This window comes from Cheilinus undulatus, linkage group 20, assembly GCF_018320785.1.
Source record: "Cheilinus undulatus linkage group 20, ASM1832078v1, whole genome shotgun sequence".
Lineage (NCBI taxonomy): Eukaryota > Metazoa > Chordata > Actinopteri > Labriformes > Labridae > Cheilinus > Cheilinus undulatus.
This window is the reverse complement of record NC_054884.1, coordinates 8,931,564-8,946,725: the sequence shown is the minus strand read 5'-3', so window position 1 is coordinate 8,946,725 and position 15,162 is coordinate 8,931,564. Positions and strand designations below refer to the sequence as shown.

Sequence of the window (15,162 nt, the reverse complement as noted above, 5' to 3'; positions counted from 1 at the left end):
CTCGACTAGGATGGGTCAATTTAGTCTAGGCTGTGCTAGACTAGGCTAGGTTTGAAATATTTTAGGATGTGCTAGACTAGGATGGGTTAAGGTAGGTTTGGGTTGGGTTATACTATGCTAATGTAGATCAGGCTGTGCTAGACTAGTAAAGGTTAGGTTAGCTTGCATTTGGTTTAGTTGAGTTTAGTTTATTTTTCAAAGGGTGGAGTGCAACGACTTTGATCAATCATACATAGCAAATCACTGTTTGCCTTCTGTAGTCTGAAGGTTTAAACTGACTGGAGTCCGTATGCTTTAAAATCCCTATGTGGGCTGAAATGGTTGGTTTGGTTTTGGTTAGGCTGGGCTAGACTAGACTAGGCTAGACTAGGCAAGTTTTGAGTTATATGAGGCAAGACTAGGATGGATTAGGTTAGGTTTGGTTTGGGTTGGGTTACGCTGGGCCAGGCTAGTTTAGGCTCTGACAGACTTGCTTAGGTTTGGTTTGGTTAAGTTGAATTTATCTATTTATTTATTTATTTATTTTCTAGGGGACAGAGTGCTCTAATCATACATAACAAGTCACTGTTTTCTTTCTGTGGTTTAAAGGTTTAAACTGGCTGGAGTCCGTATACTATAAAATCCCTGTGTGGACCAAACAACTGTAAAGAGACCATTTTAAAAGATGGGTGTTGGTCTGCTTTAAATCAGACTCTGGTGTGGCTCATCTTATGCTTCACATAATAGGCATGACATTTGCTCTTCTTGTCATTTAAATGTGACTCAGATTCCTCTATTTCATTTTTTTCTGTAGGATCAAAGTAGCAGAAACCACTAGAAATTCCAACCAATTAAGGAGCATTTTCAATATACATCTGACATTTGATCCACTTGTAAATTTCCCTGTTTGAAGCAGACCAAACTTGATGTAATCATGCAACAGTGGAACAAACTGGGCAGTGATTCTGACCCGAGCAAACCAAGTAGATTTATCAAAATATTGATAACAGTTGAAATTACTGGTTGATCTGGGGCAATTAACCAAAGAAAGCATGTTAACTCATGCAGTCGGTTAATTGTGCACATGTAAACCAGTAGATGATAGTAAAAAAGCAATTTCGTTTGTGCCAGAAATATGATTCTGCCTTTAACCAGGAATGGTGCATGTAAGAATCAGCCTTTAAGGAGACATTTAGCTCATAATTCAACGCTTCCCACCACATTTTATTATCATGATTGTGATTTACCCTTCAAGTTTGGAGAAGGTGAAACAAAGGGGGAATGGGGGCTCATTCAGGCCCCGTAGGCTGTGTAATGCGTTAATGTGGCCCTGCACTGCTTTATATTTTTATCATCTATGTACACAGGGTCTCCATGGAATACCATGTACACAGATATATGGAAAACCATCAGCATGCATTACTCATGAGGCTCCCTCCATCATTGCTATTATTAGATTGTGTTTCAATCTCATCAGCAAGAAAAGCAGAGCATTGGACCGTAAGTCCTGCGGCTCATATTTTATTTGTTGCTCATGTTTAGGTGGTAATTATCAAAGAAATAAAATATACATTAGAGCTGGCCTCAGCCCAACCATCATGTAAGCAGGGCCCAATGAAACAGACATTATGGATAAGTATAGAGGCCGAGGGGGAGGTTCAACTTCAAACGCTCTATATGTAACTTCAAAGGAGTATTGTCAGATAACCATGAAACCAGGCTTTATAATTAGCAATCCATAATGAAGTGACACCATAGTCAAGGCGATTACTTCCCTCTATCTCATGCCTTTAGGATAGTTACAACAAGCTTCATAAAAGGGGACAGAATTTCCCATAATCCCCCTCTCATAACCAAAGGATCCCATTCAGTGTTTACTCAAACTAATGACTAAGAAAAAACAAAGAAGTTGCTGTTTGGTGGCCAGCCCGGGGGAAATAAAGATATCGACTGGCACCCTAAATGAGATTGACCCTACATTAACATCAGTCCAACAGGGACATAGAGCTGGAGGTTTTTAATTTACACAGAGGGCAAACAATCAAAATGTTGCAGGAAGTGGGACCTAAAGCCCCAAACCAGCTCACCCCTGACCTCCGGTCTCATGAGAGAACACATTTCTGCCTTTAATTATACACACTCCAGTGAATCTGGTGTCCATTAAAAAGTTCTTACTCTAAACTCTGCAGCAGCAGAATATCTCACCAGGAATACTGTTGGATCTGAAGTAAGCAGTTCTAAAAGCAAAAGCATGATAATAAAATGACAAAATAACAGACTGAGAAAACAGAAGAGCATCGACTCCCATGGTGTGCAAAGGAAAGTTAATGATGTTGTTAGATGAGTCTGCAAAGACAGTAATAAGACAGATCATTCTGATTGAAAAAAGGAGCTTAATTTCTTAAAAAGGTCAATCACAGAAAGAGAATTCACGCTTAGGAATAACACTCTTATCCTGTCTGTGTGTTGGAGATCCTATGATTGGGCGAAATTAGCCAATCTCCTAAATCAATCCATTGTCTAGTTATTATCAGTGTTTGGTAGTTTATAACAAGGGTGTGATGGGATCTCATGAGACTAAAACATCTTGCGAGATGGACAGGCTGGACCACTTCATTCGCTGCTGCTCTATGAAGTTGTCCAACTTAGGTGGTGAGCCATGCATTGCTACTTCATTTGAAGCATAAAGTTAGATTGACGTCAGAAATGGAGGAGTGACTTGTTAATTTGTGACACCAGCCAGAGGTGGAGTAAGTATGTGACTATTGTACTCAAGTAAAAGTACAGTTGTTCTGGTAAAACTTTACTTAAGTTCAAATAAAAGTACTTGCCCATGAATCCTAAATCTCCCGGCCTTAACCTCGTCACGTTTCTTTCTCATGACCCTCAATTTCATCTTGTCTTTTCTCATCATGAGCCTAAATCTCCTCTCGTCTCATTCATAGGCCTAAATCTCATCTTGTCTCGTTTTCATGAGCCGAACCTCCAATTTCCACATACAGCAAACGCAACGCGAACCGTACTGCGGAGCAAATTGCTCCCTCTCCAGTCTATCACAGCAATTCCACAGCCGGCGCCCCAAACCGTGTCAATACCCGTTGATCAGAAAGCTCCTAAAGAGGAAGTCACAAGCGTAGAATATCCGTTTCTTTCAAAATACAACACAATGCACGGACTCCCAATCATAAATCATCACTATTTCAACGTTACATCTCATCCTGCAGTGAGAGCAAAGGGTCACAGGGAGGTCAGTGGGTCACAGAGCTACAACAGTGCAATTGATGTGGAAAAGTTAACTTTTGGGGACATTTAGCCAAAGAATTTTGCACTAAACTGCAGATTCTTTAAGCAAACATTAACTTTTTAACTTCCTAATGTGCTCACCCAATGGCAGAAGCAATATTATCATGGATTTAGACCAGAAAGGATGATAACTAAAGGTAAAATAAAGGTAAAATAGTCCGCTGTTGACATACTATTCCTGTGTGAACTTGCAGTTCTCCCATGATCTCTTCCTGCTCATCCGGGCTGTGCAGCACAGCGCTCTAGACATGCTTCCAGTGGGCGAGGTCGCTAGCCTTCAGTTGGACCAGCCAGAGTTAAGCTTGACACGTCGACACACATGTGCCTCTCGCCAGCCAAGGTCAAGCTCGACGGCATTTCATTTGTGATACGCAGGAACCAGACAGCAGTTTTCAGGCCCTTGGGACATCCACAGTATGACCAGGGGGCTCGTGGCAACCCTCCTACCCGCCCAGACAGTACCCTAAGAAGTGCTGACTCACCACATCCACCCCTTACTGTACCCTAAAGTTGTGGACTTTGTCATTTTTCCAACAGAATGTTCTCCCATGCCCATGTAATATGCAAAGAAATCCAGTCTGTGGCTTATCAGGTTATCAAAAGTTCAGCTCCATGGGAAAACCAGGCCGTAAAGATGAGCAGTTTTAAAATTTATAGGTGCCGGTGTAACATTTTTGTGTAAAATGACTCAAATCCACAAGTACAGAGAACTAATTGATGAAATCCAAGCCGACAACGTCTTCTGGACTTTCAGAGCAGTTCAACTTTAAATAGTTCCACTTTGCCGAAATGTCAGAAAATATAGACATTAAAACTGAAATGAAGTTGTAGCACACAGTTCAACTCAGTGAACTCACGGAAATGTTAGATTTCCTTTTTGTATCCCCTGAAGAATTAGAGACTGTGCTCATGTTTGGGTGTGGTGGTTTCGATTTTGTCTGACCGGGGTCATGGTGTCAGACTCCGCTTTAGAAAAACGGCTTCAGCTCCTCTGAAGAAAATCCCCTGAGGGTCCTGTCACCGCGCCCGCAGAGCTGTGCTCCTGTTCGCTGTCGTTGGAGCCATGCCAGGCTTCGCCTCTTGATTACATCACAGATTAGAGACCTGGCACCGAGGAGACTTTCATGTCCACAATCCAGGCTCAACCATGCAAGATAATAGCCTGCCTTCAAGTGTGATTCAGCTGCACTACCAGTCCTGTACATTCCTCTACTTTAACCTCCTATCAAGACACATGATTACAACAGAATGAAATCATGGCAGTGGAACATGCACTTCACAAACATCATCAAAAGATCGTTTTCAGCATCAAATGTGACTCAGACATCATGTTGTTATCACACAAGCCTTAAGACTGGCAGTATTACCATATCAATGCTGTGTGGCACTCAGTATGCACAACAGAAGTATGTCTAGGAGGTTAATATCACTGTCTACATATAAACAAGGCTCGTTTAAGCTACAGTGTGATGAAATGTGAAAAAATCCCCCTTGAGCTGCATATAGAGAAGAGAAAAATGGAAAATGAGAGTCATTTTTGACCTTGGAGCCACATAATTGACATCAAAGGCAGCAAACGTCTTAGATCAAGTCTCAAAATCACACACTACATCCTTAACTCTTAGGAGGAAAGTTAAAGCCAAATGATGAATTTCTTTTTCAGTGCAGCCTGTGCAATAGTAATGAGGCATTTGAACAGTGTACAGTAAATGATGGCTGAAAGGCACAGGTAACTAGAGATGTCAGTTTCTGAAAAAATTACACTGTGAAGGCAACGTGCTGAATGGCTGGTGCCCTACTGCTAATGCTGCAACTTAAAAATTCAAAATAATATCAGCTTTGAATAAGGCAGAGTGTTTTGCTGAATGGCTGGTGCCCTACTGCTAATGCTGCAACTGAAGAAAATAAAAATTATATCAGCTATGAATGAGGCTGCATGTTTTGTTGAATGGCTGATGCCTAACTGCTAATGTTGCAACTTAAAAAAATCAAAATAATATCAGCTTTGAACGAGGCAGAGTGCTTTGCTGAATGGTTGACACACAGCTGCCAATGCTGTGACTGAAAAAAATGAAAAATATAATCTTTGAAAGAAGCTGAATGTATTACTTAATGGCTAGTGCCCTGCTGTTAATGCTGCAACTGAAAAAAAATCAAAATGATATCAGCCATAAATGAGACTGCATGTTTTGTTGAATGGCTGATGCCTAACTGCTAATGCTGCAACTAAAAAAATCAAAATTTTATCAGCTATGAATCAGGCAGAGTGTTTTGCTGAATGGCTGACACCCAGCTGCGAATGCTGTGACGGAAAACAATGAATATTATTGTCTTTGAAAGAAGCTGAATGTATTGCCGAATTGCTGATGCCTAACTGCTAATGCTACAACTGAAAAAAATTAACAAAGTGATATCAACCATGAATGAGGTAGAATGTTTTACTTAACTGCTGATGCCCTACTGCTAATGCTGCACCTGAAAAAAACAAATTGATACCAGCTTTGAATGAGGCTGTGATGTTTTACTTTATGGCTGACGCCCAGCTGTAAATGTTGCAGTTGAGAATAGTTTAATACATTTTCTATTAATCATGAATATTGAATTTGCAGTGAAGGATGGTGAAGAAGTGAATGTTGGTATCTTCTGAACAAACAAGTGAAAAAAGAGGCCTAAGGGGCGCTGCAACAATGACTGAGGTGTAATCCATGTTGATAGAGCCCCTGTCTTCAGAACGAAATGGAAAAGTAATGGCAAAAAAGATAGCAATCACGGTCAAAATAATCTTGTTACTGACATTATTTGACTTGAATTGTGGTTTTAAAATTCATAATCATTACATCCCTAATGTGCCATAGTCACCGGCAGGACATGTGATGTTGGTCATGTGACTTTGTAGTTATACAAGTGGATTTGTTAAAAGAAAACTAAAATAAAAGTTTTGGTGTGAAATGATTTAAAATAAGGAATTCAAACCATCATTTTCTGTGGTTCTCCTCTACAGCAGCAGTGGTGTTTTTACCACAGTAACTTCTATGTATTCATCATCTCTTCTGTCATTTAGAACAGGCAGAATCAGGCATCTGCAAATAGATCAAGCATTGTATGATTTGCACAAAGAGTTGAATTTTCAGCTTTGTCGAGCCTGCTTACTGAAAGAAAACCATGGTATGAAGAGCTCCCACTCTGTGCTGCAGCTTGCATGTTTTTGAGTACCACGCCTAGTGTTTAGTTTATTTCTTCTTTCTGTATTAATCATCCATGTAACGGATTGGAGTGATGGCCGAAATAAAAAGGCCCAGTCGTTAAAACCTAGAAAAAGACACTGAATCATGTAGTTTCAGTTTAAAAATCTGCCTCGTAGACATTCTTTGGTGGTGCTTTACAGGCTGCAAGCTGATCTGCTACCATCTGTAGCTCACTGGCTTGTTAAAATCTCTCATCTGGTTCAATGCTTACTGAAAAACATGACGCTAAAATGACTTGTATTAACAAAGCAGTGACAACAAAAGCAATTTCAGTCGACAAATCAAGAGTCAGATCCAGACCTTTCGTCCACCATTCCCAATACTTCAAACTACTCAGTTCCAGTAGTGTTGACTTGAAAATCTTGATCATAATCTTAATTTTAAAATCTTAAACTGAACCAGATGGATATGTCTGACATCAGAGCACTAGGAAAGATTTCAGAGAGGATTTAGCTGGCTTGTTGTAAATTGAATGATAAATACGCCGACCTTTGACTAAAGAAGAGTCGACAGTCAGCAGGGCTTTCCACAGACATATGGATTAGTCAGCCTGTGGGAAGAAGAAGCCAGCATGGGGGGCCAAAAGCTTCCCCCTTGCAGTTCTTTAAACAAAGCGAGGCAGCAGTATTGAGACATGTCTGAGGGTCCCAGGAAATTATGAGCATCCAACACTTAAAATCCTGCAATCTGGTGAATATTCAACATCAACTTATGGTTAGAATTCATTCATGGAAAAGGAAAACATGAAGTTACTTTGTGATTATTCTTAAAACTTGTAGTACTTAATTTAATAACTCATATTGTTGCAAGAAATGAGTAGTTGGATGTGAAATACAGTCTCATGAGAGAATTCTGTTAAATGACAACCTTTAAAGTTTTAAACCTAACTTAAACCTTGCATACGCCAATGTAGAATGTAAGTAAAACAGAATGCAATGATTTTCAAATACTATAAACCCATATTTTACTCATAGAGCATAAGCAACATATCAGATGTTCAAACTAGGCTCATTTTGAATCTGACTGCAGCAACACATCTCACAAAAGTAGGGAAGGGGTAACAAAAGGCTGGAAAAATAAGTACTAATGGAAAACAGCTGGTGGAGCATTTTGCAACTATAGGTTAACTGGCAACAGATCTTGTTACATGATTGGGTATAAAAGGAGCATTTTAGAGAAGCTTAGTCTATCAGAATTAAAGGTGGGCAGAGGTTCACCAATCTGTGAAAAAACTACAAATAAAAACTGTGGAACACTTTAAAAAATGTTCCTCAACATAAAATTGCAAAGACTTTGAATATCCTACCATCTATAGCTGATAATATCGTCCAAAGGTTCAGAGAATCAGGAACAATTCCAGAAATCACCGTCTGTCAACTCAGTTAGCTATGCTTTCCAAAAATCCATGTCATATGGTATCTTATCATATTGTATCGTACCTTTCTCTGCAAAGCAGCGAGTGTAGCTGCAAGTGACTTATCTCAATAATCAGATACAAAAAAAGAAAAATTGCAAAAAGGAGGACAACTTTATGTGTGTATTTACTCTTTTACATCAGTAGTTAATATGTCTTGTGAATTGAACCCATGATAAAAAAGATACTGGTACCACAGCTTTTTGCCTATACTGTACTAACTAATCTTCATTCAAAAAAAAAAGTTCTGTAATTAAAAAAAAAAAAGCCTCAATACTTCTGCACAAAGCTTCTCTAATGACCGCTCAACAGTCACAGAGTAACTTTAATGAACACTCAACAGTCACAGAGTTATTCTGATGATCACTCAACAGTCAGAGAGTTACACTAAAGACCACTCAACAGTCACAGAGTTACTCTGATGATCACTCAGCAGTCACAGAATTACACTAAAGACCACTCAACAGTCACAGAGTTACTCTGATGATCACTCAGCAGTCACAGAATTACACTAAAGACCACTCAACAGTCACAGAGTTACTCTGATGATCACTCAACAGTCACATTATTACACTAAAGACCACTCAAAAGTCACAGAGTTACACTAAAGACCACTCAACAGTCACATAGTTACTCTGATGATCACTCAACAGTTACTGAGTTTCTCTGATGATCACTCAACAGTCACAGAGTTACACTAAAGACCACTCAACGGTCACAGAGTTACACTAAAGACCACTCAACAATCATGGAGTTACTCTAATGACCACTCAACAGTCACAGAGTAACTTTAATGACCACTCAACAGTCAAAGAGTAACTTTGATGACTACTCAACAGTCACAGTTACTCTGATGATCACTCAACAGTCACAGAGTTACTCTGATGATCACTCAGCAGTCACAGAGTTACACTAAAAACCATTCAACAGTCAGAGTTACACTAAAGACCACTTAACAGTCACAGAGTTAGTCTGATGACCACTCAACAGTCATGGAGTTACTCTGATGACCACTCAATAGTCACAGAGGAACTTTAATGACCAATCAAAAGTCAGAGAGTTACACTAAAGACCACTCAACAATCACAGAGTTACTCTGTTTACGACTTAACAGTCACAGAGTGTCAGAAAATAGAAAATCATCAAATAGAACTTTTAATTAATGAGCACCTTAGCCTTGCTAAATGTAAAATATCCTGCACTGTCTCTTACTTCTTCACCCTAAGCTTACTGTGTACAAAGCTTCACCTCATATGTCTATTTGCACTAATTAATCTAGTGACCTTACTAACTACTAATTAAATAATTATACCACAGTCAAATGATTTTGGTAATTGATCTATTCACTGTAACACTAATACTGTAAGAAAACTCTCTGTGGGACAAAGGGTCTCATCTCATATGCAAATTTGCACTCATCAACTATCTTAAATTTTCTTATCTACTCCATCTGCCCACATCCTTTTTCACACTACTGAGTTTTTATCTAGTCAGCATTCTTGCACCCTTTCCACATTTTGAAACCATGCCACCAATGCACACAGACTTGAATATGCTAGATATTAACCCACAAGAGCTTGTACATATTTCCATCTTAATTGGTCACACATCCATAAATAGTTTTACCATTTGGTAAAGGTTGGCACCTGCAAAGGCTTAATGGCAAAGGTCTGCATCAAGCGTTATGTATACATTGGAAATTAGTTCAGTAATTGAGATGATTACTTTGCATGTAGCATCAAAATAGAGGTCTACAGTGTGTGGAGAATCCTTTGGAAAGAACACAGCAACTGCAACCGAGTTAATGTTCCTCAAAAAAGCCCCTCATGTCTTCATATAAAGCAACCAACTGCAAGGTATATCTATATAAAAATATGCCATGTTTAAAAATGTAGATAATTTTGTGATACATGGTGGTACAAAATAACTAAAGAGTCTTTTTTTGGAGCAGACAAACTGATATAAAACCTGACGTGAATCTCTTTCTATTAGCTTCACATTGCTGCAAGACATGTTGAAATATTGAGATGTGGAGACTTTGGGTTGTGGCTGCGCTAAGACACGATGAAGATGAGCAAGTCCTGCTTGCTCGTGATTTGATATGTCATGTAGTTTTGTAGTGTTTTGGCTTTGGGAACTGAAATAAAAAAGCTTCACAATATTTCCCTCACTGACTCTGATTGCTTTAGGCAAAATGGTGAGGGGCCTTGGACTTGGGCCTCAAAGTGAATGAAACCACTCCTGCACACCCCACTTTGGCACCAACCTCCAAACACTGCATTTGTGCTCCTTATTTGAAGAGACTGGCAACCCGAACCACACCTCAGAGCTGACTGGTTATGCCTGCCTGCAGCTGGAGTCAGTGTCAGAAAAGCAACACCCCTCTTTCTTTACTGCGTGGACGCAGCACACCGTTGCTACTATTACTATTTAAACTCGTAAAAATGACAGATTCGTCTTCTTCCTGGTTGGCTGAAACATTTCCACCAGTTTGAACCAATCACATCTGGAGGGTGTGGTCCGATTTGTCACATAATTCCCAGTGACAACCTGAGGGCTGAGATGTTGGGAAAAGAGGAGAGCCTGACGTGCGTAAAGCAACCACAATAAAGTTGCATCTAGTGCGTAAATCCAGCGGATGACGCACCACGAATCAGGGTGAGGGTTTACGCCTCTGGCAAGGCACGTATACAAGCATTCTTTATTTCATTATTTAACTGTTCTGCATTACTGAGGAACAGCATGATGCCACTTTGATCCAAAATTCAGCTCCTCCTAAGGCATATCCGCATATATCTGCCTGGATTTTAAGCACACTTAGATAAGAGTGCGCTATTTACAGCAGAAAGAGGAAAGACTGAAAAGATTCCCACGTTCACTCAGAAGAGGAGCCTGGATTCTGATTCATGCAACTGTTGAGACACAGAGGAAAGGTGTAAAATCGTCTTGCAAGGTGATACATTGCTCCGCGCAGATGGCTCAGGCGCATCTGCCTGTTCAGCGCACACAGAGCCGAGCCTCCTGCTGCGCCGCATCCGCGCTCACCAGTGCGCACAACTAGTTTATCTTATAATAACCACCTGAATTGTTCCGGGAGCTTCACGTTTATAGGAAGGATGCGACACGAGCTGTCCCTGGTGCTAGGAAAACACATAAAAAAATCCATCACATTCATTGTGGCTGCCTTTTAAAGCCCACCCATGGCATGCGTGCGTCAGAGGGATGCGCATCCAGTCTTGGAGGCTACACAGAAACCGTCTTTATAGTCACACACATAGTGAAAGATCCACAGGAGAACAAAAATAAAACAGCAGGATTGTTTAAAGCCTGGCGCAATGCTCCATTCACACGCCAAAGACGCATCTCTTGTCATTTTTTATTCATTTGACAAACCACAGCCCTCCACAGCCTTTTACTGAAATAATGCAAAAAGTTAAAGATGATTCATTCACTGCTGCATCCAATGCACCTGCAGAAAAAAAAGGAACCCACTGCCGCCCATAACTCACCTGATATGCAGACAATAAGATTGGCTTGAAGAATGATCAATATTTCCCAAATTATATCCATCCTCTGTCTTCATTCCACGCACATTACGCACAGATTAAAACGAAAAATAAGCTAAAAACGGAGCTATATCAGATGTCCTGTCCTCCCAGGCTGGTACACCTTCCACCAGGTATTTTCCACTCCACGCACATAGCAGGTGATCAAAGCCCGAGGAAGAAATGGTGCACGTTCCCACCAATCAATATAACAATCCAGAAATGGCGAATAAAAAGAGATGGACTCCAGAAAAAAAAAGAAGAGACTGATCCTCCGTTAGTTCACTGTATTATTCCAGTGCGCCCTAGAACGGACACATCCATCCATCCGCTGCCGTCTCACAGCGCGAGAGTCCCGTCCTCACCGCGGGGAGTCACACATGATGCTGTCGGTAAAGTCTCTGCGAGAGGAGAGGAAGGAAGAAAGCGCAGATTAATGAACAGCTGTGGGATCAGACTAACACCTGGAGACGCCTCGCAACTCCGAAACTCACATCACCAGGTGGCGAGCCTCCGATCTGCCCGTCACTACGAGGGACCAGAGTCAAGTTGCACGGCGTAAAATAAGCACTTCCGGTGGAGGTTGACAAAATAAAAGCCAGCGTTTGGTCGCTTCAGTGTATTACGCATGCTTGAAGCGTAAAAACGAGTCATTCAGGATTTGAAAACATTATGGACAGTGGTCCATTTTATAAATGTTTGATGTTCTGGCAGATTAAATATATTATATCAATGATTCTTTACTTTTAGTGCAGCTTGGAGGTATATTTAGTCACCAAATGAATAATTCAGAGATAGTTTCATCTCTTTTGTATTTCTGGTATTTCTTATAAGAAGGTCTGGGACAGGTTTGACCTCCAAATCTGGTCCTTGTGTCAGAGTAAACATTTGTGCAAAGTTTGATTTTAATCCCGTACAAGAAGAGGCCGGAAAAAAACAAATTATAATGCCTACGGTCCATGGTTATTGTGGCATGGAGGCATTAAAAGTCAAGAGTACCATGATGCAGACAAGATGGCTGACATACATCCAATCCATACTGGAAGTCTCAACCGGATGTCTGTACGTCTAAGGTTAGGCGTGGGCATTAAAACCGGAGTGGTTAGGTTCTGGGTAAGGCAGTGGGGAAGGTGATATATTTGAGATCCAGCACCAAGGGTTAGGCTTAGGCGCGAAAAAGACTGACAAACACTGGCAGCTGAGTCCAACACGAAGGAGAAACTTCCGCTTGGGACTTGCAGCTTGGATTGGATATATAGCGACGCCCATGTCGGCCATCTTGACTAATTGGCAGGGAAATAAAGCTGGCTTAAAGCAGTGTTCTCAGTTGCTACGTAAGGACCCAAAAGTTGGCTCATGAGCATTTTTTGGGGGGTGGTAAATTGTGCCAGGGAGAAAATGGGTCAAAATGTCTATAAAACATGTTGATTTGATATGCTGGTGCCAAAACTGCGCCATTTTCAATCAAATAAAGCTGTTTTGTTGATAAATAACATAAATGTGGATTGCAGTTTCTCAATGGATGAAGTGGTCTACAGCCTTACAAGACATTTGTTACATTTTCTATACAAAAAAAATATATAATTTTGGTCTTCTAAGTCTAGCTTTATGTGGTGAAATCAAAAATTTAAAGTTTGAAGCCGTTTACGCACGGATTCCTTATGAAATATACATTATGTGCTTTTATTTTGTAGGCCTGACCGTGGATTTCCGGTCAGATCCCACGGCTGAGTGCGCTCAGCTTGACGCAGCCACACTTCTCTCTCCATCCCACACACCCTGGCTAAACTAAACCGTGGATTTCTTCGGAATCGGAGGCATTCCGAGGAGATAGAGAAGTGGATGTGGGAAGTGTGTTAATGGGAGAGGGATAAAACACTTCCACAGAGCTAGAGAGCAAAAACACCGCGAGGAAAAAGAACTCTTTGAAGCTTTGTCTCTCTATACGTCCTGGACTCACACTCTAGGGTGAGAGTAAAAGTAAAGAAAGCGATCTAAATCCGCCAGAACTGTTAAAGTCAGCATGCTCATATTAAGCGATAACGCTTCAGTGGCCCATCGTAAATGTTTACATCCCTCTCATATCTTTACAAGCGGTGTCTCTGCTGCAGATGTACACACTAACAGCCTATTAGGATTCACGAGGAGCGACGCGCGCGGCCATGGCAGCGCGCACGGGCACAGGTGTATGAGCAGCGCTCACTGCAGAAAACGTCTCGTGTTTCTGGCGTTGAAATGTTAGAGATGAACGGAGCAGCGTCACCCATGTGAGATTCAGGGCGCGAGCTCCTGATGAAAGAGCAGAGGAGATTTCTTTAAACCACTCAGGAGAACCAAGACACCTGACTGAAAGAAGCAAATGAATTCAGGAAACAGAGAGAGAGAGAGAGAGAGAGAGAGAGAGAGAGATTGTAAACAAATTGATTATTAACAAAAAGGCTGGCAGCCTCTCCACCAATCTGCTCCTTTGCTGAAATACTCTGTCTTCTTCCTCATGAAGCAAGAAAATCATTCCACACATTTTATTAAGTACAGAGACGATTTTCAAAGCCGAAGAAATAACACTTTGATGTCTTACACGTTGATAAATTTTAATTTTAAAATGCTGGTGTCACAACCAAAGCAATTCTATGGAAGCCCTAGAACAGGGGTGTCAAACTCAATCACAGCAGGGGCTGGTTTCTGGATTTAGGTCTAACCTGAGAGCCTAACAGTCAACACTTAACCATAATTAATTTTGAAAAAAACAGCACTGATGATAAATCATTTGGAGATTCAAAAAAGTAAAAAATGGTTGGGAAACATTTTGGGACACTTTGTCATATATCCTGTTAGCCAAGTTTTAGTCATAGGAAACCTAGGTCAGTTTCATCTATTTAGAGGGCACCAATGAGGGCTCTGTCAAATGTTGTCCACTTAGAGAGCATGAAGCCAAACTGTATCCCCTTTAACTACACTAGGCCAGATTTTGTTCAATTCAAGGGCACTACAAGAGGGCAATTTTTAAAATTTTGTCCAAATAGAGGGCACAGAAAGAGGTCGTTTATCATATTTTGTCCACAAAGAGGGTAACCTGACACGCCAGATGGAAAGCTTCAATAGGAAACATTTGAGAAAAGGCAGAGGCTTTGAAAAATCCTTGCAGTACGATTGGGTGAATGTTCTGTCTGTCACATCTCTACGGGCCAATCAGAGCAACAAAGCATGTGACGTAGCAAGCTGCTCAGCTACTGAGGAATAACGCGAAACATGGCGACTATAGACATGTAAGTACTCGACTTTTGTCGTTTTTGAAAAGAAAACAAATCACTGCTGTTCTTTGTTCTTCTTTTAACAAAGAAATGTTGTCAAGTTCTGATAAAACTGGCGCTTTAGCAGCATCCACGATAATCTCTTCCTCCATAACTGCACCAGCTCTTGTTGCTGCACGACTCTGCTGCGCCTGAAAGTACTGGCCCTCGTAGCTGATTGGTCCTGTCACTTTCTAACCGGCCCAAATGTTTCAGATGGGAGCTTTGCAAGATGGATTCGCCAGTGGAAAACAAGGAAACGGGCGTATCCATCTGCTTTGCAAGGTTACAAAGATGGCACAAAAGGGACAATTTGTCATATTTTGCCCACTTTGTTCACTTTAGGGTGCCAAAGAGGGAACACGTGCACTATGGCTGCTGCCAGT

The 15,162-nt window shown here is 40.9% G+C and overlaps 1 protein-coding gene across 1 annotated transcript in view; it reads right to left on the bottom strand.

The window, feature by feature from the left end:
• ca10a (carbonic anhydrase Xa) overlaps positions 1–12,002 on the bottom strand; it is a 440,690-nt gene extending 428,688 nt beyond the window's left edge. The window contains exon 1 of the mRNA XM_041816591.1: positions 11,451–12,002. Coding sequence (XP_041672525.1) covers positions 11,451–11,511 — 61 coding nt within the window. The 5' untranslated portion in view covers positions 11,512–12,002. The remainder of the gene's footprint in view (positions 1–11,450) is intronic.
• Positions 12,003–15,162: the final 3,160 nt, after the last annotated feature.